This window comes from Acanthopagrus latus, chromosome 10 (assembly GCF_904848185.1).
Source record: "Acanthopagrus latus isolate v.2019 chromosome 10, fAcaLat1.1, whole genome shotgun sequence".
In the NCBI taxonomy this organism is placed as follows: Eukaryota; Metazoa; Chordata; class Actinopteri; order Spariformes; family Sparidae; genus Acanthopagrus; species Acanthopagrus latus.
In genome coordinates this window covers 13,138,208-13,166,194 of record NC_051048.1, presented here as the reverse complement: position 1 = coordinate 13,166,194, position 27,987 = coordinate 13,138,208, and the positions used below count along the sequence as shown (strand labels likewise).

Genomic DNA, 27,987 nt, shown 5'->3' with positions numbered 1-27,987 from the left:
ATGATACCAACAACGTGTTGATGTTGATCTTTTTCATCATTTTATTATATATATATTTATAGTATGTACAGAAAAAAAACATGATCAAACTCAGCAGGGAAACAGCACCAAAGTGAACAAGCCAAACAGAAAAAAGGTGACTGACAGGCAAACTCCTGCCCGGTGCTTTTTATTAACAAACAACACCTAGTGAGTGCCTTTATTAAGCCATTGAACAGCAATGAACATGTGTGCAAATGACATGGAAAATACCCCCTTTAACCCAAATGAATAAAAAAAAGTGAACTGAAGAAGAAAAGTCAAGTGTTGTTTCACCAGAATAACATTCATAAGCAAAAAGCCCCACCCTGCATCTGTTTAGCCCAACATCACAGTCCCCACCCAACCCAGTGTCCTCTCATACTTCCATGGACTAGACAACACAGTATAGTATTCAATGAACACATTAAATCAGTAGATTATCAAGACTTTTTGAAAGAAAGATTATAAAAAGGAAATCAGTCATCAAACCGCAAAACATCCAGTATATGTGTTTGTGTGTCATTTCTGAGTTTAGTTTCCGATGATTGCTTATTCTGCATCTACTCAAGTGAGACTGGCGTGATGCCGGGATGCCAACATATGTCCAAAAGGCTCAGGAATGTTACACATGACCCTGCCCCTCTGATCACTCCAGGGTTGAAGCTTTCAGTGATGTGGGCTATTGTTCTCAACATAATGTGGACTCATCTATATTCACTTTCCAAGAGCTGAAATTGCACTTTTGCAGCTGCATGTTCTTTATGATGCCTCACCAGAGCCTAAGGCATTGTTGTACCTGAAATGCTGACAGTTTTTCATGCAGACACAGCCAGGGGTGTGACCAAAGGCTGGGTGAGATTCTTTTAGCTGAGTGGAGAGGTCGGCCAGGGAGGATCTTGAGGAATTCATTAAGCTGCAGTGAAATAGTTGGCTGGAGGGGAGAGTTGGGAGTTCATATCCGGTCAGCAAACCTAGACCAGTCAGTCCCTTAACCTCTAGATGTCCCCAAACACAACATAAGCAATCACAACAACATCAAAAATTACCAAGAAAAATAAGAGTGACATCTTAAAAGGCCTATTAATTCCCTAGTACAGCAAGTTAAACCTTTAAAGTGGGACTAGACTTATACAGCAACATCACCAATTTTTCCAATTCTTTGTGAAATAGGGTAAAAAGATGCAGCTCAGATTGATGAGTTCTCACTGATTTGCACAACAGTGGAGGGTTCTCTCTTTAAGGCAGGGGGATGCTCTTTTTCTTACATTTTCAAATTACCCTGGAAATACAACTGGGACCTAACACAGCGTTGAGAATCAAAAGGCCAGAGCTTCATATTTACCCCTGATTTCACTGTTACTACATGCACAGTCTGATACTGCTGTGTGTTTGTGTTGTTTCTGGAATATCATAATTAATATTGGTCTAGGACCATCACTGAGGAGACCAATCACATGTGTATACCGTCTTAAGTTTTTTTTCCTGTCCTTTCTCTCCTGGATTGCAAAGTATTTTAGTTCCCTAAACATAACCAAACAGCAACTGAACTATAAAGGCAGAAAATATGAAGTGAAAATTGTGTACAAATAAACAGTACAATAACACATGGCGTAAAACAAATCCTGGTCTCCTAAGTCCTATACTCAAACTAGTCAACCACAAGAATTACCCCAGACTTCATCACTGTTTAGCAAGTTGAAGCTGGGGCAGGGATGTCGCAACATCAGATTTTCACAACACCATTATTGTAGCCAAAAGAGTTCACTATATCGGCACAGCCTGTCGTCTCCTCCACCATGGTCACACATGCTGCTATCAGCTTGCTAGTTTCTGTGCTTTCTTCTTCTCTTTTCTGTTTTATGGCAGTTGGCACCAGGGTAATATATAAAATATTTACTGTTTAAATATAATTATGATCATCACTATCTATGTACTGCAACATCCCTATCCTGGAGCATTACTGATTATAATGTTTGAGGAACAACACCAACAAGGTGATATCAGATACAGTAACAACACCAACCGTTATCAGCTGACAAATATATCTTAAACTTAAGGGGCATTTACTAGCCTTTACCAGAGCGTTAACACACTAGTCACAGTCTTTATGAGCAGATGGAGTGGGCTCAGTTGTTGTTACCTGACTGAAGTGCTATTCTTTGGTGGTACATGTTGAACAAAGATAGTAACCCTTTTCTGTCTTTAACGATGTTCTTTGATGACTGACAGCAAAACAAATGCAGCTGAACATTCCATAAAAAGGCCAGCACAAGGACAGATGAAAACTTTTCATGTGCTAATGATTTTGCAAGTGTTATGGTTTCTTACATGGTATCTGTACAAAACTTATGGTATCACAGTCTAGAATTTTCAAAGGTTTGGAGCTCAATCATCAGTGTCCATGTCCACAGGATTATGGACCTGTCCTGAATAATGCAGATATATCTGTATACTGACACTTTAGTAAATACTGTAAAAAACTGAACTGTTAATAGAAGGATGACACACGTGTCACAAAATGGAGCACTAAGGCATCTCATAAGGAGCCAGAAATGCACAGGGACAGGAAAGAAATACATGTGAGAATCATGTGTCCAAAAAAGACTATGTTTGAGAAGCAGGCTGATCTGAGGGAAGGAACAGCAGCTTTTGCTAGACCCCATCCCCACAGCCAACAGACACACCGAGACCAAATCTCGACCTCAGCTTCATCTGCAAACAAGCATGAACAGAACATGACATTCTAAAACCCACCTGTCACGTACTGAACATGAGTTTAAGTTAACTGCACAAGTCATCTCTGTCTCAATCATCAATGAGAAAATAAAAAAAATAAAAGCACAACAATAAAACAGTAATTGCAAGATCATTGCAGAATATTTCAAATTTGTTCCGTCAGAGTCACTCCCCCTCATTCCGTCATGCCTCATCATCTGTGTGCAGTGTTATCTGCCCTTGGATTATAATGTTTAGTGTCATTAGAGGAAGTCATGGTGCTAAATGTTACAGCATTTTGTCACATCGATTCCTTTACATATGAAATTCATCTTTTGAAGAAACACTAACAGCATATATTGCAGTTGTACCTCCACTTCCTCCTTCGCAGCTATGATGTCTACATGTATAAGCAACTGAGCTTGCTGCTCCTCTTCTATCTCAAGTATTGAGCCAGGAGTTTGGTTTAAGAATCTCTCTGTTAATGCTTCTGTCAGAACTAATTACAAATTGTCTGTATGTGATCTCATTATTGTTTAAGACAAGAGGCCCAGTCAAATCTGCATTTATGACAGTAACATTATGAGCCAAAATCAACAAATTTTGATCGAACTGTTGGAAATTAAACCTGATGAACCTGCATAAAAATATTCCTAAATTTAAGTTTGGAGTGATTTTTGACATCAACCAATCACATCTAATCTTTGGAGCTCTGCCTTATGAGAGAAAAAGAGAGGGAAAGTCCAAAGTGTATCATATCGTATGATATTAGCTATACTGTACCATCCAAAAGTACATGCTACAGTGGTTGTCATCTCTTGAGAAAACGGTGTTAACTAGTGGCGAAGCTAGCTGGCTTGCTAACAGTAACTGGTTAGATGTGAGCTAACCGGTTCCAGTGACTTGCCATCCAGTCCCACAAGCAGTCATTACACTAACCAGTTTCAGAGAATGCAAAATTAATTTTGCCTTGCCTCTTTCTGATGTCAGCAGTCATGAGAGGCTTCAGAATGCTTATGGTAGAACTGAGGAGCTGCACCTGAACATTTTTTAAAATTTATTAAAGATAATGATTCATACTTTATGCAGCAATTGGCTAGATGTAAGGGGTCATAAAAACAAGATATGTTGTTTTCTTTCTTCAAGCAAATGCATCTATACTCTGTATACAGTACCTCCTAGTTTGTTTGAAGCATTTAGAGACCACAAAGGTGTGTTCAGCAAGAACGCAAGGTGAACTTCAACAGTTGTGTCATTGCATACAAAATTAACAGAAAGACTTTAGTCGGCGTAAATATATGCAAATTCATCAGGGGTGGCACAAACTGAGCAAAGACACATCCGCGCCAGTAGAAAATGTTTCAACTTGAGCAAAATATTCAGGTTGCCCTGTGGCTTTATGAATCTACTGCAAAACATACAGAAACAGCAGCAAGGAGAGAGACTAAACACTGGAGTTCCTGCTGAGTTCTGAGATCAGTCAGAGGCTGACCTGAACACAAACACACCCGGTGCATCGATTTCTGGCTAGCTTACAGCTTACATCACTACTGTTTTTACATAAGCTAACTGTTTGGGCTCCAATTCATGTGAATGACATACAGTAAGGAGAAATCCCCTTTGCTTGCTGAGGAAGAGGACAGATGGAGGAAGAGGAGGCTCAGTGAAGGGGCTTTCCCTGGATCTTCGTCAATAAATTGCTGTGATGAAAATCTATTAGCAGGCTGCTGCTGTTTAGTAACATTTCCAACAGTGTATGTAGTATTTACAGTGTGTGACGCAGGTGTGTGTGTGTGTGTGTGTGTGTGTGTGTGTGTGTGTGTGTGTGTGTGTGTGTGTGTAGATAAGCTCACTGCACTGATCATAACCTTATCTTCCACTACCTCCAACACCAATCTTCCCCGTATCTGTCCTCTTGGCTAAAAGTAACAGTAGCCATGGTGGCCAATTCTGTCCCCCCCCTCACAGACTAGTTGCTTTCCCACTTTCCGCTGTTTGGTGGGTGTACAAGCCTGAATTAACCCTTGCAGAGTTCTTAACACTCTAACAGTTTACTCCTCTGCTTGGCCAACCATAGCTGGATCACCAGGCAGGCAAACAGAGGGGGAGTCAGTGAGTTGGGTGCGGGTTACCGGGTGTTATGGAGGACTGGTGGGGTGTGCAAGTGACAGAGATGATGAGAGGGAACACAGAAGGGGAAGATGGTGGACGTGATGGTTGGGACAGCGAGAGTGAGGGGTCCTTTAACAGCAGCCACCTCCAGACTGCCTGACAGGGGTGCTCTCAATTTTTAAGTTAGGCTTGTCACCACCAGCTGTGGCCCCAGGGCCCATGCGCTTCTTGATCTCAGCAGCCATGGTCATGAAAGCCTGCTCTACATTGGTGGCATTCTTAGCACTCGTTTCCAGGAAGGGGATGGCCAAAGAGTCAGCAAATTCCTGCAAGAAAAGAAGGAGGAAACACTGGTTTAAGAATTTAAATCTCAAGTCAGTATCAGTTTGTTGTCGGTATGTTGTCTGCCCTTGATACAACATGCAGTTATTAACATACTACATCTTCTGTCTGCTTCCCAGTGGTGCAATGTAACTAAGTACATTTACTCAACTACAAATTCAAGGTCCTTGTACTTTACTGCATATTTCTATATAATGCAACTTAATACTTACACACCACCAAATTTCAAAGGTAAATGTTGTACTTTTTACCCCACTGACAGCTTTAGTTACTAGTTTTAGACTGCAATGCATCTTTCCAGTGAAAACCATGAATCTTTAAACATTATGATTTTGAATAAGAATGTTTGTGATAAACGGAAGGATGAAGTGCTCCTTTAGGTGCTGGAAAATTCCTGTTGGATTAGCTGCAAAAATTCCCAAAGCTGAAAACAGGTTTTTTTTCCTGACACCATGACTATGAGATCTGCAGTTGTCACAGGACAGCCACACTACAAACATAGGATGATCTTATAGAACAGGCAGCACTGCTGTAGATTAAACCAGTTAACAGCATATAAAGTAATTACAGTAAGCTCAAAAAATTAAAGGTCCCTCGATATGCATTGCCCCAAACCCATCTGTGGTCCTGAATTTCAGCTGTCTAAAAGTCGCTCTACAGAGCTCTATCAAGAGCAGTCTGGTTCTGTGCCTGCACCTTCAAATGCTAATGAGCTCTGTCTGTCAATGCCTACTTGGAGAGCCCTGCCTGTTACATCACTCTCAGGGAGAGGATGCCCCTTGCACTAGCAGTAGCATGCGCTAATGTTTACGGTGGATGTATATATGTATCGCTATGACTCGCGGAGATTTTTTCGTTCAATCATACCAGTTTGGCCCAGAATGGGACCCAGAAGGAGAGGCTCCTGAAAAAGTACAGACTCTGCGGCTGCAGCAGGACGTTTCAGAATGGTTAGTGTGTCTGTATAATGTTAGTTTGTTCATATGTATTGTTACATTTACCAACATGAAGCTGGCTAACAGCTAGCGAAAGCTGTGTTTGTCTCCAACACAGTCTCCAAATTCTTGGGCACTGTTAGCATCGTCTTTGTCTCCAGGCTGTACGTTTCCAGACTATTTACTTTGACAACCAAGCTCTATCGTAATATCATTGATGTTAAACTCGCTTCAAACTCCATTGCATAGCGGACCGAAGCAGAGCTAACTAATTTATTCTAAGCCAATTTCCAGCTGATTTCACCATACTCATAGGCAACTATAACTATGCTGGGTCCAGTATGGTTGGGACTGATCCTTTTACGAGGGTCAGTGTCGAGTCAAAGCCAGCTTTGTACTGACCCTCGTTATTGAAGCAGTCTGATGTGAAGCGATTAGCACACACACACAAGCTTAAAATATAAAAAGCAACCGCCGTCTCTTCTGTTGTTCTGTAGCTGGGACAAAATATAGGCACTTATGTTGATTTTACAACCAACAACAGAGCTATTTGCATGTCTAGCTTTGAGCGACAACATTGTGAAACACTGCTGTCTCACTGCTGGACACACCGAACTTCACCTCAGGGATGAACTCCCCCCTCTCGGATATTTCCTATCACCGCGCAGAGGAAGTTGGCCTATGATAATGATTCCTTTAGTTATGTAACGAAAGGAGCAGATTCTGAACAGCCTGTAGGAGCGCCGTGTTACCAGTGGGTGGGCTGCAGAGACCATGCAGGAATTGCTTGTTTTTCTCATTCTGGAGGTTGGCAGGCTCAGGGAGGACCAGCTTACTATGTAGAGTCCAGATAAAACGTGTTTTTTTATGATATGGGACCTTTAAACATCTAGACAGCAGTAAAAATGCAACATACACGCAGGTAATTATCGGTTAACAATATCGGTTTCATCCCTAATGAATACCCCATGATGTTCCAGGAAGCAGCCATACCTTGGCTGTTGTGTAGTCCACTACTTTCTTCGTGGTCAGGTCACACTTGTTGCCCACCAGAAGCTTGTTCACATTTTCGCTGGCGTAGCGGTCGATTTCCTGGAGCCACTGCTTAACATTGTTGTACGACTCCTGCACAATGACAAAGAGGATATCAGCATGACAAACACCTGATATAAGTTGGTTTACAGGTTTTCTGACAACCCTGTCACTGGGCACTGAGAGCAGGATTCCAACAAGAGAAAAATTCCTCTGAAATCCTGAAATACAGTTGGAGGAAACATAAGATTATGACAAACATCTGCACATTCTGATAAAACCTTTTGAAGACATCAAATGTTCAATACTTAATGAGACTGTATCAACATAATTCAGACTGATAACAAGGTAATATGAGATAACCAATTCTCTAAATTCATTATTGTGCCTTAATGCACCACTCTAAACACCAGAATCACATTCAAATACATAGAATGATAAGCTCTATATATCATCCTGGGACCTGAGAAACTGTTCTGATCTGATTGTCTGTTCAGGCATTTCAATGTATCATATGAACAGAAATGCAATTTATCAACTGATCACTATGAATGCTTATGTTTCCACGAAAAGCTGTACAATATTAACTGCACATTCACAAGATCAAACTCAAACAGCATTTGGTAATGACCTTTGTTACATTTTGAGTACTGAATTGATACAGAACAAAGTAACAAAACAATGCCATCATAAGCATCAGACTTCTTTCCTACTCAGTCCTACAAATCAGCCTAGACTGCTGACCTACCTGATCTGTCACGTCATAAACAACTATGATGCCGTGGGCTCCACGGTAGTAGCTGGAAGTGATGGTCCGAAACCTTTCTTGACCTGCAGTGTCCCACTGAGATGTAGACGGAGATTAAAAAAAAAAAAAAAACAGCAAAGGATAAAAGATTAGAAATCAAAACACTGAAATACCATCATAACAATTCTCTCCTTAAAACTCTTAAAAATCGTATGTATTGTTTGTGTGGAATTCACAAGTTAATGGAACCAATGCAGAATAGCGCAATAGGTAGAAATTAAGAAGTACAATGAAAACATATAACTAAAGTGTATTTGATTTCAAGGCAACAACATTCATACCTAAATTCAGATTATACTCGTGTTATTTTTTAACTCAGATTGTTTCTGCTGACAATAAAAGTCCTCTGGCCTTCTTTAGGATCAATGTGTGCTAAAATATTGATTTAAGAGAGTTACAACTAAACAAATATATGCCACATACATAAAATTGGCCGGTTTCATATATTATACACATATAGGTACCTATAGGTACATATACGTATCTATATGTACATATACATATAGGTACATATATGTACCTATATATTTATATAAATAAATAACACATTAAAAATCAAAAAATGAATAGAAAAACAACAAAATATGTTTCTCTCTTTGCTCTTCTAAGCTCAGTGAGCTTGGCATTAATGGATGTGCCAATCTGCCCTCGCAAAGCCATCTCCATCTCGCATAGCTTCATTTGGAGAGTCTTTTGAAATTCACGAAGTTGGGCAGTGAACGAATTTGTCTTCAAAATAAGCGCTTTACATTGCACTCCACTGGAGTTTAGAGCTGGGTTCTTAGCGGGGGGCTTTTAATTTGAAAGTAGCCACCGTTCGTACCTTGCCGCTACAACAAGTGGAAACAACCGAACAGCTACAGAGACCGAGGAGACACTAGCCTCTCCCGGATCTCAGCGGCTTTCCAGCTCCAGTTGACATGCACAGATGAAGTCATAGACAGACTGCTGTGATCAGCTAGTTTCCTGGTTCTAAAACTCCCCGGCTGTTGGTCACACAACAGTGCACATCATCGACACCTCCGCCCCTCTCCAACAATTGCCGGCACACTGAGGTCTCGGATTTAGATAGCAAAGGAGGCTGCATTTTGGCGGACTAAAACAGATCCCTAATTTACCGCCCTCTGTCTAAATCCTGCCCTCAGGCTAAAGAGCGGCCCAGGTCGGCATGGACGGCTGAGCCGGCGGGCCGATCAACTATCTGAATGGGCCGGTGGGTCGGTCGTGCCTGAAGCACCGCGACATGAGGTGGAGCCTGATGAGCTCAGTATTGAACAGTCTGCAGAGAGAGAGCAGGAGTCAAAGGCAGACATTCAGGACAGTGAGCAGGTAGTGACAATGCAACAAGATGAAAGTGAAAGTTAAGTCAGTGATAACAGAACCATCCAGATCAGAGACAACTCTGAGGACGAGAAGCAGGCAGAGGAAACGGGTGATGCACAGAGAGGAAGGTGCAGTCAGAGTGTCGAGAATGAACTGATGGCTGGAAAAATGTGTGAAGAGAAAGCGCCACGAAAGAAATCTCATAAAACGAAAAACAGTACTGACAAAGAGCAGGGTAGTGCTAAAAACAAGAAACCACTGGAGGAAGTGTCAGATGATAAGTGTGAGCGGATGCCTTCACAAGAGGGTGAGATGACTTTTTATCCCCTGGAAAAAATTAAAAGGTTTCTGTCACAGACCAAAGGACAGAGGGCCGTTAAAACAGAGCAGTTCTTCCCTGAACTTAAAGGTTTTGTCAGGTCTGTGGCAGAGCTGAGGAAGGAGGAGGGCGCTTTCAGTGACCAAGAGATTTATCGTCTCAAAAAATAGTGACAAAGGTCAAAGCTCAGCTGATCGATGATGAATGAATGGAGGAAGCCTCTCCACATACTATTTGTAAGTGTCTCTGTATTATTGGTGTTTTTTTTTCTTTTCAATGAGTGAATTAAAAAGAGCCTCTTCAAATATCAATGGAGCAAGAAGTGATATGAAAAGAGATTCTCCCCTCAAGCTGATGGAATTAAAGCACCTAGATGTGACTTTTGTTCAAGAAACTCACAGCAACAGTGAGAATGAACATGACTCAAGGAAAGAGTGGCAAAAGTGGTGGAGTGGCTGTGCTCTTTTCCAACAGTTTTACTCCATTTTCTTTTGAGGTGGAAAAAATTAGGAGTGGTCATATTTTAAAGGTCAAAGTGGTGATTTTAACTGCACTGAAAATGCTAAACTAGACAGAAATCACTTGGAGCCTCATCCTTCTTCTTCCATCAGACTCAAACAGTTCATTGAGACATGTGAGCTAAAGGATGTGTGGACATGTTTTAACAGGACGGACAGGCAGTACACCAGGAGTCACTGCAGAGACAATCTGATTTCACTGGCAAGACTTGATCACTTTTATTGTTTTAAGCATCATTTTAATATTTTTAAAAATTGTCAGATATTTCCTGTCGGCATATCCGATCACTCTCTTGTGCAGTGCACTTTCCACATTCAGAACATTAAGCTCCACAGCACTTACTGGCATTTTAACACTAATATTTTAAATGACAAATCTTTTAGAGAAGCTTTGATTTTTTAAGGTGTTCACATCAAAAGAGTAAGTCTGGCTTTTCTTCAGTACAGAGGTGGTGGGATTTTGGTAAACGTCTTAACAGTTTTGTCAGCAGTATACTCGCAATGTCACCAAGTATATCACCAGGTCTCTTCAAGACCTAGAGATACAAGTAGTAGAACTACAGACTCTGGTAGATTCTACCAAAAATCAAGGACACACTGAAGCCCTTAAATCTAAAAAGGCTGCTCTAGCCAACCTGTTGGGCATCACAACTCGGGGGGGCTCTGGTCCGATCTCGTTTCATGAACGCATCACAGATGCATGCTCCATCACAGTATTTTTTTGGTTTGGAATGAAAGAACGGCCAGAAAAAGATCATCCACTCATTACGCTCTGAAGACGGATCCGCAATAACAGGGACTCGCTCAGGGAATGAGGCCAAATCATGTCATGATTAAATGCAATAACATTTGCTAACATTACATGGGCATGACACGGTGTAAAATCACTGTCAGGATTTGCACCTTCAGCAAAAAGCATTTAATTGCCAAAATGTACAATATTTATAACATACATACACATACACTTACACTTGGAGCTTAGATCTGGCCCAAAAAAATAAAGGTCCGACCCAAGCCCAGCCCAGCCCGTGCACATTGTGTCTGAGCCGGCCTGCCCCACACATGAACTGTAATTATGAGCCTGATTTAAACCCGACATTTTTTTAATACCTGGGCTGTTATAATGGACATTCTCAAGCTCCACGTTGTACTTACACTACACAATCAGTGATGCCGGTAACGCGTTACTCTAATCTGACCACTTTTGTCAGTGAGGAGTAATCTAACGCAGTAATATTTCCAAACCACTAATCAGATTAAAATTACTTATTCTAATCACTGTGCGTTACTATTATTTTTGTCATTTTCCTCAGTAAAAATATTTATTTTAGCTTTTCTTCTTGAATCTCGGGGAGTGACGTCACGTGCGCGAGAAGTCACGTTTTCTGCACGAGAACACTCACGTGTAAAACCACGCAGCGGCACAAACAACATGGAGAGAGGAGAGAGATGCGCGTTTTGTAGCTGGAAGTACCGTCATTATTTAGAGTTATTACACACACACACACACACACACACACACACACACACACACACACACACACGCTTGATCAAGTGCCGGCCCGACCCGGCTCGAGGATGTTGACGGGTGTTGGTGGTGATTTTTAACTCTCCACAGTAGCTCCTTTTAACAAAATCGATCCACCATTTCCTTATGTTGTCATCTTTAGGAAACTTAAATAAGCTAACAGTGTCATTACTCTGCACTCAGGAGTAATGCATCAGGGATGTGGAGGAGACGTGACTGTGTAGTTGACTGGTTAGCTAGCTGCAAACTATTCTAAGAGATGCTGTCCAAGACTGGAGGGCCAGCAGAAAAACCACTGAAGCTAATGCGCTGAGTGTATTTATACAGCTTCCGCAGCAGGGCCGGGTTTATGCAAATTCATGGCCACGTTAGGTAACGCGGCCATGATTTGCATGATTTTCTGACCCGCCCATTAAATCCTGAACACAGAAATCCAGAAACACAGTTTGTGAGCCTAGCTCCAAAATTAAATTCTAAATGGTTGAATGCTTTTTACATGTTTAAAAGAAATACATTCATGACCTTTTTAATGTGTTTTGAAGGAAATCTATAAATTTGCTTTACACAGACTTTAAGAACTGGAGGCTGGTCTCCCTGCTGTGTGGAGATTATAAAATCATCTCTAAAGCTCTAGCTTCCAGACTAAGAGAGGTGATAAGCAAGGTCATTCATATTGACCAGACATACTGTGTGCCCGGCAGGTTAATAAGTGATAAGATCACATTTATTCGACATATTTCGGATGTCTCTGGCTCGTTGGGTGTAGATGCTGGTCTTATTTCCATAGATCAGGAAAAGGCATTTGACCGGGTTGAACATCAGTATCTGTGGCAAACACTGAAAGCTTTTGGGTTCAGCCCAAGTTTTATTGCTAAGATCCAGGTACTGTACTGTGACATAGCAAGTACACTTAAAGTTAATGGTGGCTTGGCCGCACCTTTTGTGGTCCAGAGGGGGGTACGGCAGGGATGCTCTCTTTCCGGGATGTTATATTCCCTTGCCATTGAACCTCTGCTGAACAAATTTAGGAGAGAGCTCTCTGGTGTTTGTTTTCCAGGGTGCGCGTCAGCATTTAAGCTATCAGCGTACACAGATGATGTGGTGTTTATTCTCAATAAACAGAGCGATATTCACATTTTAGAAGAAAAGATAAGTCTTTTTAAAAAATGTAATCTACAACCATTAACTGGAAAAGAGTGAAGCTGTGCTCATTGGAAAAAATACTTTAAAACACCTTGACTCTACCAGGGGGGGCTGACGTGGAAGAAAGAGGGGCTGAAGTATTTGGAGGTGTTTTTGGTGGAGGTATCCATGTTAGAGAAAAACTGGGAGAACACTTTAGAAAACATAGAGGGCAAGCTTAAAAAATGGAGGTGGCTACTTCCAAGCATGTCATATAGAGGGCGCAGACTAATAATCAACAACCTGATGTCCTCTTCTTTATGGCACAGACTAGCTTGTGTTTTCTCCTGGCTCAGCCAGACTCTCCGTGTGACTACTCCCCAGAGAAAATCAAAGCCTTCCTGGAGCAAACTAAAGGAGCCAGGCTGCCTAATGTAAGAGAGGTTTTTCCCGACCTACAATTAGTTATTAGTTCAGCCAGGCCGCTCACCAGGAAGGGCTACGGGGAGGAGGTTTTAACAGAGCAAGAAATATACAGACTAAAAAAGCTAATACTGAAGGTAAGAGCTCAAATCATCAATGATGAAGATGACTGCTAGATGTTTTTACCTTTTAATGACTGCTCTTCTTACTGTTGTTCATTTTTTATCTGTGTGATTTTAATATTGCCTTAAACCTGAATGGGGCCAGGTCTCTTTTTAAACTGATGGAGACTAACAGAATTGATGTTATGTTTGTTCAGGAAACTCACAACACTACAGACAATGAAAGTGACTGGAAAAGGGCTTTTAAAGGGGAGGTGGTTTTAAGTCTCAATTACAGTCTGAGTGGAGGAGTGGGGATTTTATTTGTTCAGAGCTATTTACCTTTTTCTTTTACTGTTTCTTTTACTCTTTTACTGTTGATGATTCCAGGTGTTTTATTGAAGGTTAAAGCTGTATTTGAAAATGTGAAACTTGTGTTTTTAAATGTCTACACTCCCACTAACGCAGCGGACAGGGTAGCTTTTTTAAACATTTTAAGTGACTGTGATAAGAACTGTGAGGATGATGGTTTTATGTTTTTAGGGGGCGATTTTAGCTGCACAGAAAAATCAACCCTAGACAGGAACCATCCTGAGCCACACCCTCCTTCATCTCACACACTCAGACAGCTGATGGAGAACCAAGAGCTGAGTGATGAGTGGAGGGTTTTTAACAGTCAGCACAGACAGTACACCTGGAGCCACTGTAGGGAGGGGGTTTTATCTCTGGCCAGACTGGACCACTTTTATTGTTTTAAACACCACTTTAATATTTTTAAGAGGTGTTGTATTCAGCCTGTGGGTTTTAGTGATCACTTTTTAGTCTCCTGTCATGTTTTTATCAAAAACATCAGTTTAAAGAACGCCTATTGGCATTTTAACACGGCCCTTTTAGATGGCTTTTAGAACTGCTTTTAAGTTTTTTGGGGAATCCCACAGGGAGAGCAGGCCTGCCTTCACTAACATACAACAGCGGTGGGACTTTGGTAAGACAAAGATAAAACAGCTCTGCCAGCAGTTCACTTAAGGTGTCACTACAGAATTAACCCGGTCCATGAAAGACCTGGAGACGCAGGTAGTGGAGCTGCAGACTTTAGCAGACTCTACAGCAAATTGAGGGCTTTTAGAGTCCCTCAAGTCAAAAAAGTCGACTATAGCCAACCTGCAGGGCATCTCAGCACAGGGGGCTCTGGTCAGGTCTAGGTTCTTGAACATCACACAGATGGACGCCCCATCTCGATTCTTCTTTGGGCTGGAGCGGAAAAATGGACAAAGGAAGACCATTCATTCTTTACGAACGGGTAGCGGCTCCCAAGTCTCAGACTCATCTGAGATCAGGAAGTATGCTGCCAAGTTTTACATAAACTTGTTTAAGAGTGAGTGGACACATAATCCAGATGTGCACAGCAGCCTCCTAAGCGGTCTCCCTCAGGTCAGCGAGGCTGCCAACAGCAAACTGGCAGCAGAGGTGACGCTGCAGGAGCTCCACACTGCCACCATGCCACCATGAGCCTGCAGAGCGGCAGAGCTCCAGGCATGGACGGCCTTCCTGCTGATTTTTTATAAGTATTTCTGGTCCACAATAGGACCAGATCTGCTATAGGTAATAAAAGAAAGCCCGAAGACCGGCAAACTGTCTCTGAGCTGAAGGAGGGTCACAATAACCCTGCTGCCTAAAAAGGGAGACCTGCAAGAACTTAAAAACTGGAGGCCGGTCTCATTGCTGTGCACAGATTATAAGATCCTGTCCAAAGCTCTGGCCCTTAGACTGAGAGAGGTGATGGCGCCCATCATCCACCCTGACCAGACCTACTGTGTGCCCAGCAGGCTCATCAGTGACAACGTCACTTTAATTCGAGACGTTTTGGAGCTCTCCAGTTCATTGGGTATAGAGACTGGTCTGATTTCAACAGACCAATAAAAGGCTTTTGACCGGGTTGAACACCAGTACCTGTGGCAGACTCTAGCTGCTTTTGGGTTCAACCCTGGTTTCATAGCTATGGTCCGAGTTCTCTATAGTGACCTTGCAAGCTTTCTGAAAATTAACGGCGGGCTGAGCGCACTATTTGAGATCCAGAGAGGGGTAAGGCAGGGCTGCTCTCTCTCTGGGATGTTATATTTGGTAGCCATCGAGCCTCTGCTCCACAAACTAAGAGCTAAACTTACAGGTGTGCGTTTCCCCCAGTGTCCCATGTCTTTTAAACGGTCTGTGTACGCGGATGATCTCATTGTTTAACTTAATTCACAACAAGATATTGACATTTCAACTGACACTGTGAAAGCCTTTAGTTTTATTTCATCTGCTAGAGTGAACTGGGGGAAAAGCGAGGCTCTGATGGCAGGAGGAGTGCTAGGGGGTCGGCTCAGGCTGCCTGGTGGCCTACAGTGGAAAAAAGGAGGATTCAAATACAGTACCTTTGAGTCTTCCTGGGGGATGAGACCAACACAAATAAAAATTGGGACAATGTCCTGGAACAGGTTGGGTCGGCTGGAGAAGTTGAGGTGGCTACTCCTGAAAATGTCATATAGAGGCCGAACCTTAATATCCAATAACCTGGTCTCATCCTCCTTGTGGCACCGGCTGGCCTGTGTCAATCCTCCTGTTTCTCTCCTATCTAAAATTCAGTTGGTTTTAGTTGATTTTATTTGGGACAAGAGGGGGGGCAAGGCCTGGTCCATCTGGCCAGCAGGGGCGCAGCTTTTCGCCTCCAGTTTATTCAAAGACTGTTGACCGGACCAAAGGACACTCTGTGGAGACCCCTGTCCCGCTGCATTCTGTAGGTTTTTAAAGGCCTGGGTCATGATTTTAATTAGTTTTTAATGAACATTCCGAACATTAGCACATCTCCTTTGCCTGCTTTTTAAGTGTTTTTAGAGTGTGGAACCTGCTGAGGAAAGAGAGGAGGGAGCAAGCGAATTCCCTGTACTGGATCCTCCAAGAGCCGGTCCTGTGGGGGACCCGTCTGGACCTTCCCAGCTGGGGAGGTCAGAGTCTCGCCACAAGATTGCAGACTGCGGGGGTTGTTACTCTGGGGCAGGTGGTGGCACTGACGGGGCCCTGGATGGAGGACCCCTCTGGACTCGCTGCCCGGCTGGGACTGATGTCAGTGAGGGTCACACAAAAACTCTTAGAACACTGGAAACAGAGACTCACAGGACACGACCACCTGCTTTTAAACTCCTCTTTTAATCAAACAGTGACCGATGACGACGATTTTCCTGCCATTTCCCTGGCACCGGATTTTAAAGACTCTGCTCTGGGATTTTAATGGAATATACACACCTTGCACCACTGGATGGTACCACAGGAAAAACATTTTACAGAATATTGGTGAAAGCAATAAACAGATCAAAACTGGACAAGAAACCTGACACTTCATGAAGGAGATATCTGCAGCTGGCTCCTGCAGCCAGACCTGAGTGGAGGTCCTTCTACAAGCCTCCACTCTCAAAAAGACATGCAGACATTCACTGGAGAGTCCTCCATGGGGTCATGGCAGTGAACTCCTTTGTGTCCACTATAAACCCGCCAGTAGAGGACAAGTGTCCCTACTGTGACCAAAGCAGCTTTTTATTCTGGGTTTTAAATACACATGCAAGAACAAATGCCAGCTTTTAAACTTTGTTTTAGGGCAGGCCAAGATGGCGGTGTATTTTAGCTGAAGGAGGAAGGTGTTATTGGATGGTTTTATTGTTGAATCTGTCACTGTGTGTATACATATGATGAAGTCCAGACTCCTCATTGATTTTAACAATTACAAAGCAGCAGGAGATCTGGACTCTTTCCAGCAGGTTTGGTGTTTTAATCAGGCGTTGTGTTCTGTGGAAAACCACACACTGCAGTTTGGAGATGTGTTCATGTGAATCAAGTATTTATTTATTTATTTATTCATTCATTTTTGCTTGATAACAGCCTGCAGTCGTTTGTTGTAGTTTTCAACAAGTCTCTGACATGTCTCCTGAGGAATCCCAGCCCATTCTTCTTTGGCAAATCTCTCCAGTTCCTCCAGATTTGATGGCCTTCTGGCATGGACCTTGGTCTTTAGTTCACCCCACAGATTTTCTATGGGATTCAAGTCAGGGCTTTGTGCAGGCCAGTCAATAATATTAACTTTGGTCTTCTGGAGGTAGTTCTTCACCAGGAGTGACGTGTGTTTTGGGTCGTTGTCATGTTGGAAGACAAAGCGACGACCCAGACCCAGTTTTGCTGCTCACTGCTTGAGGTTTTCTTTAAAAATCTTCACGTATCCTTCTTTCTTCATGGTTCCTTCCACCTTGACAAGACTTCCAGTTCCAGATGCACTGAAGCATCCCTAAAGCATAATACTCCCACCACCATGTTTCACAGTGGGGATAGTGTTCTTTGGGTTATAAGCCTCACCCTTCTTTCTCCAAACATAAGCAATGTCTCTATGGCCAAAGAGCTCTAGTTTCGTCTCATCTGACCAAAGGACATGCTTCCAGTATGCATAATCTTTCTCCAGGTTGTCCTTTGCATATTTCAGTCTGGCTTTAAGGTGCCTCTTCTGCAGAAGTTGAGTTTTTCTTGTCTGCAACGTTGTAGTCCATTCCTGTGCAGAGCTCTAGTGATTGTCTTCTTTGAGACTACAATTCCCAACTCGGCATTCACTAGTGTCTAGGCAGTTGTTCTGGGGTCTTTAGAAACATCTCTCACTAGTTTTCTTTCCAGGGTCTTTGAAAATTTTCGCTTCCTACCTCTTCCAGTCTGTTCAGTGTGGCTCTCTTTCAATTTCTTGATGATGCTCCTCACTCCAGTTCTTGACACTTGGAAACGCTGTGATAACTTTGTATATCCTTCTCCTGCTTTGTGAGCATCAACAATTCTCTTTCTCAAGTCTACACTGATTTCTTTTGGTTTTGGCATGATGCTTTCTCAAGTGCCACCCAAAACCCTTACTGAAGTATTTATACTGTGTGTCAATTGGGAGATAACTCTTAATTTTAACTTGATTTTACAGGCCTTGAGTGTTACAAAGTCAAAGCACATCACTGCACAACAGTGCTTTGTGCTATGGCTCAGTAAAAAGGTCAGTTCTTAAGGGGGCTAATAATATTGACCCTGGTAATTTTTTATTTTTCAAATAAATAATTTAAATAATTCTAAAGTTATTCGATGCAAATAGAAATAATTTATACTTTCTAAAGAAAACTGGCATGTTCAGAAATGATATGTTGAAATTTCCATGCTCTGTTAAAAAAGCACTTGGGAAAATTCTGAAAAAACTTGAACATACTTACACTTACTTACTTAATACAACTTAACATACAAACACACACACACATAATATATTATATATGAAAAATACATAAAATATATATACAAAAATATAAACACACCAAACAAATCACAACAACTGGATGCATGATAAATAAAAGACTGATAGCAACAAACTAGAGGGACACAGATCAACTAAAGGAGGAAATGTGGCTGCAAACTTTCCTCGAGATGATTTCCATGGAGGGAGATGCTGCAAATCTTTCTTAGACAGCTAACAGCTGTGGAGGGTCATAATGGATATTGTTTGTATCATACCTACATTTCCCAGGATTCTGAGATATACTTCTGATGTCTCATAAGCAGCCCATGTTAGACAGATTGAACTGCATTGTATTTTATAACATCTGTCCATTATGTGCTCATGTCATTTTTTGATTTTGACTGGTTATTGTTTATTATGCTTTTTATTTGTTTTTATAGAAAGTGAACTGTGACAATACTAAATATACCACTACTAATATTAATTACACATTAGACTTATTTAACATAATAATAATAATAATAATAATAATAATAATAATAATAATAATAATAAGTGCGTTTGAAGTGGCACAGCCTGTTAAAACAGGCAACAACTGAATGAAATACACACTTCTTTCTCAGAATTCTGGTTTAAGTCAGAAATCTGATAATTTAGCTCAGATTTCTGACTTGAATGTCAGAATTCTGAGCAAAATGATCTTATGTACACATATGTACACATGAGAGTGTTCAGTGTATGGACTCACAATCTGCAGTTTGATGGTCTTGCCATCCAACTCGATGGTGCGGATCTTAAAGTCCACCCCGATGGTGCTGATGTAACTCTCAGTGTAGGTGTCATCCTGCAGAGAGGGAGGCAGATTAAGAAAGGGAGAAAAGGACAGGATCAGGCCAGCAGCATAGGGAGGAGAGACAAGAGGTTGCCATTGGAACAGAAACATTAGGAGACAGCAGAAACAGTTATAGAAAAACATATTTTGAATGGTGAGACAGAATTACTTACAGCAAAGCGTAGCAGAAGACAGGACTTTCCTACTCCAGAGTCTCCAATGAGCAGGAGCTTGAACAAGTAGTCACTGAAAGAACATAGTCCTGGTCAGAAAAGGTGCTGCTCTGTAGTGTGATTACTGTGTGACACACACCCTTCTCATAGATCAGGCTGGGCTGAGATTTATAAATACCAGTAATAATAGGAATGTCTGAATGTTGGCATCTGAGTGCAGTAGAGTCCCGCAGTAATGATCATCACTGAGCTACTGCACTCGGTAATCGACTCACAGGGCTTCCCCACAACAAGCCTGCAGCTGGAGAGGTGAGTTTTGTTTATCTTTTCCAACAAATCCGGCAATGATATCAATGTTTGATGCCTCGAAATATGAGACTTTTCATCATAATTCAGAAGTAAGAACATCAAAAATAAATGCACTGAAATCATCATATTAAGTTGCAAGCAGGATTCTTGTCACACTTATGACACAACAACAAAAAGCAACAGAGCGCTCACTTAGAGAAGTGTGGATTCTGGGTAAGCACAAGAAGCCATTCTCAGATGCAGAAATAATAAAAGAATGCATGACTTTACGTTTACTAAAAAGAAGGTTTTTGAACAACTCAAGTTAGCAGCTGTATCTTCAGCGCGCCGCCGTCATGGAAGACAAAAAGTGTCGATCCCCGAGTGCGACCTAACAAGAAGGAGAGTAATGGTGGACCTTCCTGTTATGTCGCACTCGGAGATCAACATTTTTTGTCTGCTATGACGGCAGTGAACTCTGTGTATACAAACAATGTTCTCAATTCTCTTGTTCATGTGTAGAGACCCTGGTGATACTACCAGCAAAGTTTCATGTTGTATCGAGCCTTCTTAGTATTTTAAAAGTGCCTCTTTTGTCGTAATTATGCTTTTACACGAAGGTTTGACTCATATACGTTCACAAATAAAGCCTAGGTTGCTTTTTGGCGAGAACACGTGAAAGGGGGTTCACCCCGAAGGTAAACACAAACTGCGGCCCTGGAGGAAATCCTCTCCCCTGTGCTGAACAGGAATGGTCTAACACCATACTATAGTTTGGCTGTCTGTAGCTAATAGCTACCGTCTTAGCTAGTAGCTAAGTTAGAGGAGGTTGACTCGCAGCACTTGAACACGTGTGTTTTTTTCCACTTGGCAAGCCGACCGAATGACATGGGGGCATGGCAGCATCGATAATTCCATTTTTTTATTTGAAGTTCGAGATTGTGACATCCTTAATTTACAGTGATAATTTTGTTGAAGGAATTTTAATTTTTTCATGTTTTTTAGGGTGATGATGACATACAACATGTCATCAGTTGGGCTGGGATGACGCATCGATGTAATCAACAACATAAATTCGTTGACACACACACACACACACACACACACACACACACACACACACACACAGCTGGTCAAAAATGCTAGTAATATCCACAGCAGCAGGCTGAGGTGAACTTGCTGAACAAACATGTTGCTGAACAGCGCATGTTCTTACAGACCTTAAAACTGTCAACATAAAATGACAAAAACCACTGCAAAATAACTGCCTAAAAAAGAGAAAACTACCAGTGATGGACTAAGTCAATCGCAAATATATCCATTCAATTGATGACAAACCCTAGGTGAGGAGACGTTGAGTATGGATTGCTTTAGTTTTTTTCCTGTCCAGCTACAGTTTACAATAAAGTTTCAAGGCAAATTTGTATTCATTTTAATTACCAGACCGTAATTCTAGGGCCAAGTAGTATTCAAGCATTGAGAAACTGGGTGGTAGGGATAATAGAGCCTATCAGTGCATTTTTGCCCCAGAGCCTTCCAACAGTGTAGCACCCTAAAATGTAATAATTTCCTGAAAATGTAATAACTGGAAATGTGATCAAATTTGCACTTAACTCCATCGAAAATGTTATAAAAACCAATAATGTAATGACTTCACCAATAATGTCATAAAATATCCTGACTGATTTTTGTAATAACATTTTTGTAATAACATGTTTACCGATAATGTAATACCTTATAACATTATTGGGAATTTATTACATTTTCAGGTCGTCTTTTTTTTTCGAAAATTGATGTAATCAATGTAATCGATGTTTTTTTCGAATGTAATGATTGACAGATAATGTAATAGATATATATTCAATTTCAGTCCAGAGTTCTACATTTTGTGTTTTGAGAATCTAAGAATGTTATATACACTGGATTTGAAACAACAGAATGACTATTGGGTTAAATTGCAGACATTGAGTACCATACAGCCATATGCATATGTGCAAATACTCAGGGACATGCAACTACATCCTGGTCCTACTGACTGGGTGATGGTCTTACCTCCTTGGGAGACCAGAATTCCAGCTCATATACAAGCTTCTGAGCAGCACTGGAGACCCCAGGTAACTCTTCCCTAAACGTATCTCTCCACTCCACAGATCTCCAACAAATTACTACCTCATGAAAACAACTGCAAACCAACAAAACAACTTTTGGTAACACTTCATTTGAAGAGAGTATACATAAGCATTCATAACACCTGCATAGCTAAATAGCTAACACGCCAGCTAAAAATAGTCATTGGAGAAACATTAATAGCTTGTACAGCAAGACAACTAGAGTGTTTATCATTTAAACTTTTCAACATCATTGCACAAAAAAGGTGTATCTGATAACGCTGTGTTGGTGTTGTTCCTAGAAACTGTAACTAATGTTGTTCCAGGACCTCATTTCTACTTGTGGGTGGCCATGTGGGTTGAGTGAAGAACTCTCACCCAGTAGATCTGGGTTACTATCCCATTTGGTACATGATATTGGAAAACTACCTGGCCTTAGAATTATGGTATGGTTATTTAAATGAATATAAATTTGGCTTGAAATTGTATTGTAAACTGTAGCTGGACAGGTAAAAAAAAACTAAAGCATAGATATAAGCAAGATATAACATTCTTAGATTCTCAAAACACAAAATGTAGAACTCTGGACTGAAAATGAACATATATATTACATTATCTGTAAAGTATTACATAATCAGTTTTGAAAAAAAACGTATTAAATTCCTAATAATGTAATAAGGTATTACATTATTGTTGAAGTTATTACATTATTGGGTTTTATTACATTTTCGATTGAGTTAAGTGCAAATTTTATTCCATTTTGAGGCGTTATTACATTTTCAGGAAATTATTACATTATAGGGTGCTACAAGCAGGTTAGTCTGGCTAAGGAATTACAGCTGGATAAGATCTGAAACTTTTAAATTTTAGTGCCTATAACTGACCTCTTGTGCTGAGGCCTAAACAATATGTGATCAGTCTAAAGTTTGATACCCACATGTTCTCCCAAAATGAAAGAACATCCCCCACCCAGTCACTGAGTCGAAAACATCATCACATGAATCTGACACACAGCACACTGCTGTAGAGAATTGCCCAATGCCACTGCTATTCTTGTGTCATAGAAAACTGAGACCTGTCGTGTATCCCAGCCCGACACTTGATCAACTGACAATATCTCACAAACACTGAAAGCAACAGCACTGTTGCAATCAGCCCATTTTAAATTTCTACATGGCTAGAAATGGTGTTGGTGTAGGCTGGTGCTGAGAACCATCAGGTTCAACTGGTCAGTTATCATTCATTGCAACAAGTGATCCAAATACCATCTGAAATCAACTGCTTTATATTAAACTGACTAATATGAAACAGTTCGGATATTTGGCGGATATTCACTCGGGTCCCAGCCGCGACATTACTGAGGTTTGCCCAGTCCTAGCAGCAGGAAGACGGTTAGCTCACCTCCCAGAGCCTCGCACTGAATCGCTGTAAACTGATTTAGGGACCTTCGCCGACAAGAAGCCGAGGCATTGTTACCGAGGACGGAGGCAGCTGGGCTGGAGGCAAATCCCGCTTCCCTCCATCCTACTTTCCAACATCCGAAATTTACATGCTGTTGTTTTGGTTTTTTTTTATCCTGCACTATTCTGAGCCCTTGAAACAAAATTTCATTCCCATTGCACTGTAAAGTGTAATTCGAATGACAATAAAAAAGTCTAAGTCATTAAATTACTTGGCATAAATATATCAATACAAAATAATTGCAGTTTTTTTCAATATCTTCCATGTCATGTAACCCAATGACTCCAAACCAGCAGCAAATTACATTAGTAAACTGGATGAATAAGACACACCTCTTTCTATTGTATTTGATTGCTTCCTCTATTTTGTATGAATAATGTACAGAAATTATGATTTTTTTCCTAATAGTTTCATGTCATGTGACCCAGTGACTCTAAACCAGCATCAAATCGTGTTCCTAAGTGTGCCAAATAAGACACGCCTCTTTATATTGTATTTTAGTGCTTCCTCTCTTTTATATGAATATTAATATGCACTTTGACATCCAACATCCTTTGTGTTTAGTACATATTGGATACAAAATCAAATGAAAAAATTAAAATCACTGTAAATTTAAGAAATGTGTTTGTGCTGCCTGAAATGAATAAAATTAAATCATACACTGTACATCACTTTGTTTGTGCTGCCCATTTAAGTGTGAAGTGTTAGATAAATAGATAAATATGTATTTTTTGTGCTCCCATATATGTCTTTGTGCTCCCTACATGAAACAGTAACCACATCAGATGTTTGAAAGTACAAACAGTGTTTTTGTAGCTTCTAATGGAATGTCTTAGGTTTATCTCATCCTGAGAGCTGCACACACTGACTTTTACAAAAACATTTAACTCAAGTTTCCTGCACAGACATGAGTTGAGTACTGATTTGCGAGGGAGAGGGGTGCTTGTTACGGGTTAGCAGCAGCTGGGAAATCACCATGCCCCGGGCCCTGGCTTGGCCCTACCCTGGAGCAGGTCCATCAACCCGTCGCAGTAAAACTAGTGATGGAAAAGCAAATCGATGTGGCTCAGTTTGACTCAACATACCCAAACGTGCTAGGGGAAAAATGGCATTGGTGTTTGTTGTGCGCTTTTCTTCTCTGCACTAGTCACCTGTAAAAATGTAATGCACTCCTTCCCATGGTATTCTGCAGATGTTCTATAAAGTGCTGATTGGTGATTACGGTAGGGAACAGACCACCTATAGATATGTACTTTATATGACCCCATTTCAAAAAACTTGAATTATCCCTTTAAAGTAATTCCACACAGCTGACACAGAGTCTCACTCAAGCTTGTTCCAGCTAGTCATGTGACACATGCAGCTCTCTTTATGGCATGTCACGCATACTTAAAGCATTTGTGGTAGAGTCTAGGTTAATAAAATGGATCAGATTAAACATATCCATTCCTATTATTTAGACCAATAACAGACCAATACCGATACTGAATATCAGATCAACACATCCCTAAAAAAAGGTGACTTTTCTGATACCCTACACCTGAAGTACAGTGTTGTGGGGTGTCAAAGATTCATCATGGTGTTCATCATTCATGGTGAGTATGGAACCCTAATTTTGGTTGAGTGCAGAGTGCATTGGTTTCTAGTATGAAACACCAAAAGCTACAGAACCAATGTTGCATGATAATTTCATCATCATAATTGTATTGGTTGTAAAGCATGTTTTTTTGAGGCAGAACCCTTAATAACAGCGTTAAGACAAGATTCAACAATTATGCTTTTAAGAACTCTGGCTTAAATGACAAAAATGTGACTGCTAATATTGAGCAGTGTTAGATGTGTTGGTATCCACATCAGTACTCACATTAGTAGAGCATCTAAAGAAATATGATACAACTTCCTAATAGAGCCTGGAAAGTACTCAATTTTGGGGTTGATGAGGAATAAAAGAGTTTTATATTTCATTTTTATAATGATCCCTTAAATGACAAAACGCCAAACATGTATGATAAAGATATGTAACGAAGGTTGTCATAATAACCTATCTAGTCTGCAGTAGCTAATCTTAAAAAGCTGATAATATATGCATTGAGAGCACTGATAAACTTAAGAGTGAGTTAAAAGGACAAAAGGATGTCATACAGGAGGATGACCACAAGTCAAATGGATTGTGTCTATAACCTGGTGACCAGAAGGTAATCTTAATAGATGCTTATTTCTATAAAGCATTAGAAAATGATCTGTCTACCATTAATAAAGCACTGGTTACGCCCAGAAGGGATGCTTTTGATGGCACCAAATGTCTGAAGATACCAACCTCAATAAAGTGTATTAAGCATGTTTCAGTGTATGCTCATTGGCAGCAGGCATATTTAAACCACAGACAAGATTAGGCAGTATGTGTAAACACACAGGGAAATAGACTGTCTGCCAAGGGTGTGGATGTCTTAGCTTAGCAAGTTAGACAGGGTTCATGAGGACCTAGACGGCTTGCAACAGCCCCGGAACAGCCGCTGAGATGGTGAGACGTTTCAGCACCGACCGAAGGATTCGGTGACAGGCGAGAGTCCTCTGATTACAAGGCTGCAGGTCAGCCGTCACACATCTGCTACCTCAAGTATCGTCTAACGTTAGCAACGACACACTCCACACAGAAGAGGAGCCGAGTTTGGCAGTGTACTGCTAAACTGGGCTGCATAGTAGATACAACTGCTTTCAAAATCAGGGCCCGGGAGCCAACCACGTATTTATACGGTTCAATAGGAGTTCAGTAAATCTACTGTCAATTGATATGTAAATAGTTAATTTGCTTTCAACAAGGGAAGCCATCTCCTAAGGTCTACATTCTATAAAAATAAAAGATTATGTGTTACGTTGTATGACACATTTTGAATCATGAGGCGTCTGACTTTTGCACTGATCGCACAGCATGGACATGTCTTTAAAGACGGCACAACTTTAACCTGCCTGTCCATGAACAACAGGCTGGGCTGTCAATCGAGGCTACAGGTCAGCAATCCCACATCTGTTACTTCACTACTTCATGTGACGGTAATATCAAGCTAACGCTGTTCTCCTGGTTCCTGGAGTGACCTCGGTCGTTGTGTCCTCCGAGGCTTTTACACTCCGGGCTACTCTCTTATTTGTCCCGTGTAAAGGTCGCGTGCCACAGTCGACACGGTGAGGCACGAGCGGGCTGTCAGCTGACGGTCAGAGGCTGTCACGTTAGAGGAGCTGTCCGCGCCCTGCTCACAGGGTTTGCCAATAAAATTAACGACACAACAGTTAGCCTAGCATTACATAGTGTTACGCCACAAACGACGTAAGACACATTACTAATCATGTTCTCTGACTAAACACAACAGTAACCCTTTGACAGTGGAGCATATTCAATGGTACGTTAAAACTCACTATTCGGGGTTCATGGTTTCTGGATGTGTTTTTCTGTCGGCGACTCGGCTCTTCCTTCCTTCTCCGGTCAAAAGAGATGACTAGTAAGGTCCGGGTGCTCGAGGCACTTGGCTGTTTCAGCGTCTCTGTTACTGTCCCCTGCTCGTTCCTGCCTCTTCGACCTTTATCCTTTCATATATACTTGGTTCCTGCGGACATATCCCGGTTTCGTTAGGTCAGATTGCTCTATTTTATTCCTTTTTTTCTGCCTTTCTGCGTCCGTAGCTTGCTTCGGGCTCAAGATGGCTGCGCAGGTGCGGTAGTGACGTAAGGTGACGTGTCATTACTCAGATATCCGGACAAATCTAGAACCAGCGTGGTGTTGGGACTTGTAGTTTATTATTCATGTATTCTTTTTAGAACAACTACATAGCATACTATAAAAAGATCTACACTCACTTTTTTTCACAAAACAATGCCTTCCTCAAGGAGCTGCTTGTTGCTTGTTTAATTAGACATAAATTAATATTCTCTAATTGTCAAGTTCAACTCAGTATGAATGAGCCAAGATATTCACTGCGGTGTATTCTGAGTAAGTAGTACTTTTCATCATTCTTAAATACAATTAGTACATACAATTAGTCACAATATTTTGCATTAGAACACTGTCATGATCAGATCATAAAGGGACAAAAAATGGTAATGATAAATTATTACCCAGCCTTGTGCCCTGTTGAATTATACCACTTTCAGACACAAACCCCATGTTTGCATTGCATTTACAGACTCACAGGTGCAACTACAGTTCCATGCCAAGTGAATCCCCACTTAGGTATCAATTAAAGCTGTAGTCTGTAACTATTTTTTGGTCCTAATTTGATTTGCAAGAATCCAACCCTCCCAGAACCAGAGCCAAGGGGAGTGTCTGATAAGAGCTGTAGGATTTGTACGGACTTTTCTGCTGGACAAGTAAGGATATATCGCTGCTTGATATATGTATCATTCTATGTTTTAAACACAAGGCTAATGTGGTGGCAGTTACTGTAATACTGACAATAGCGCATATCAGCGATGTTGCAGTGGTGCTACGTAGCTTGATGGAAAATCTAGCTTGTTAGCTTGTATGCTAACTCCAGTGTTTAGCGCTCTCTTTATGGC

General features: G+C 41.2%; 1 protein-coding gene across 1 annotated transcript; it reads right to left on the bottom strand.

Moving 5' to 3' along the window:
• Positions 1-17: 17 nt before the first annotated feature.
• rab1ba (zRAB1B, member RAS oncogene family a) lies at positions 18-27,141 on the bottom strand. Its single transcript, XM_037112485.1, has 6 exons — positions 26,851-27,141; positions 19,583-19,655; positions 19,326-19,421; positions 7,906-8,001; positions 7,119-7,250; positions 18-5,174 (listed from the first exon to the last, which is right to left on the bottom strand). The coding sequence occupies exons 1-6, from the start codon at positions 26,862-26,864 to the stop codon at positions 4,980-4,982; spliced, it is 606 nt and encodes a 201-aa protein (XP_036968380.1). The 5' UTR covers positions 26,865-27,141; the 3' UTR covers positions 18-4,979.
• Positions 27,142-27,987: the final 846 nt, after the last annotated feature.

Excerpts from the sequence above, each read along its gene's own strand:
- rab1ba (XM_037112485.1), bottom strand. Across the intron at positions 8,002-19,325 it reads AGACCATCAAACTGCAGATT|TGGGACACTGCAGGTCAAGA; the intron begins GTGAGTCCATAC and ends TCTACATCTCAG. Across the intron at positions 5,175-7,118 it reads TGGACTACACAACAGCCAAG|GAATTTGCTGACTCTTTGGC; the intron begins GTATGGCTGCTT and ends CTTTTCTTGCAG.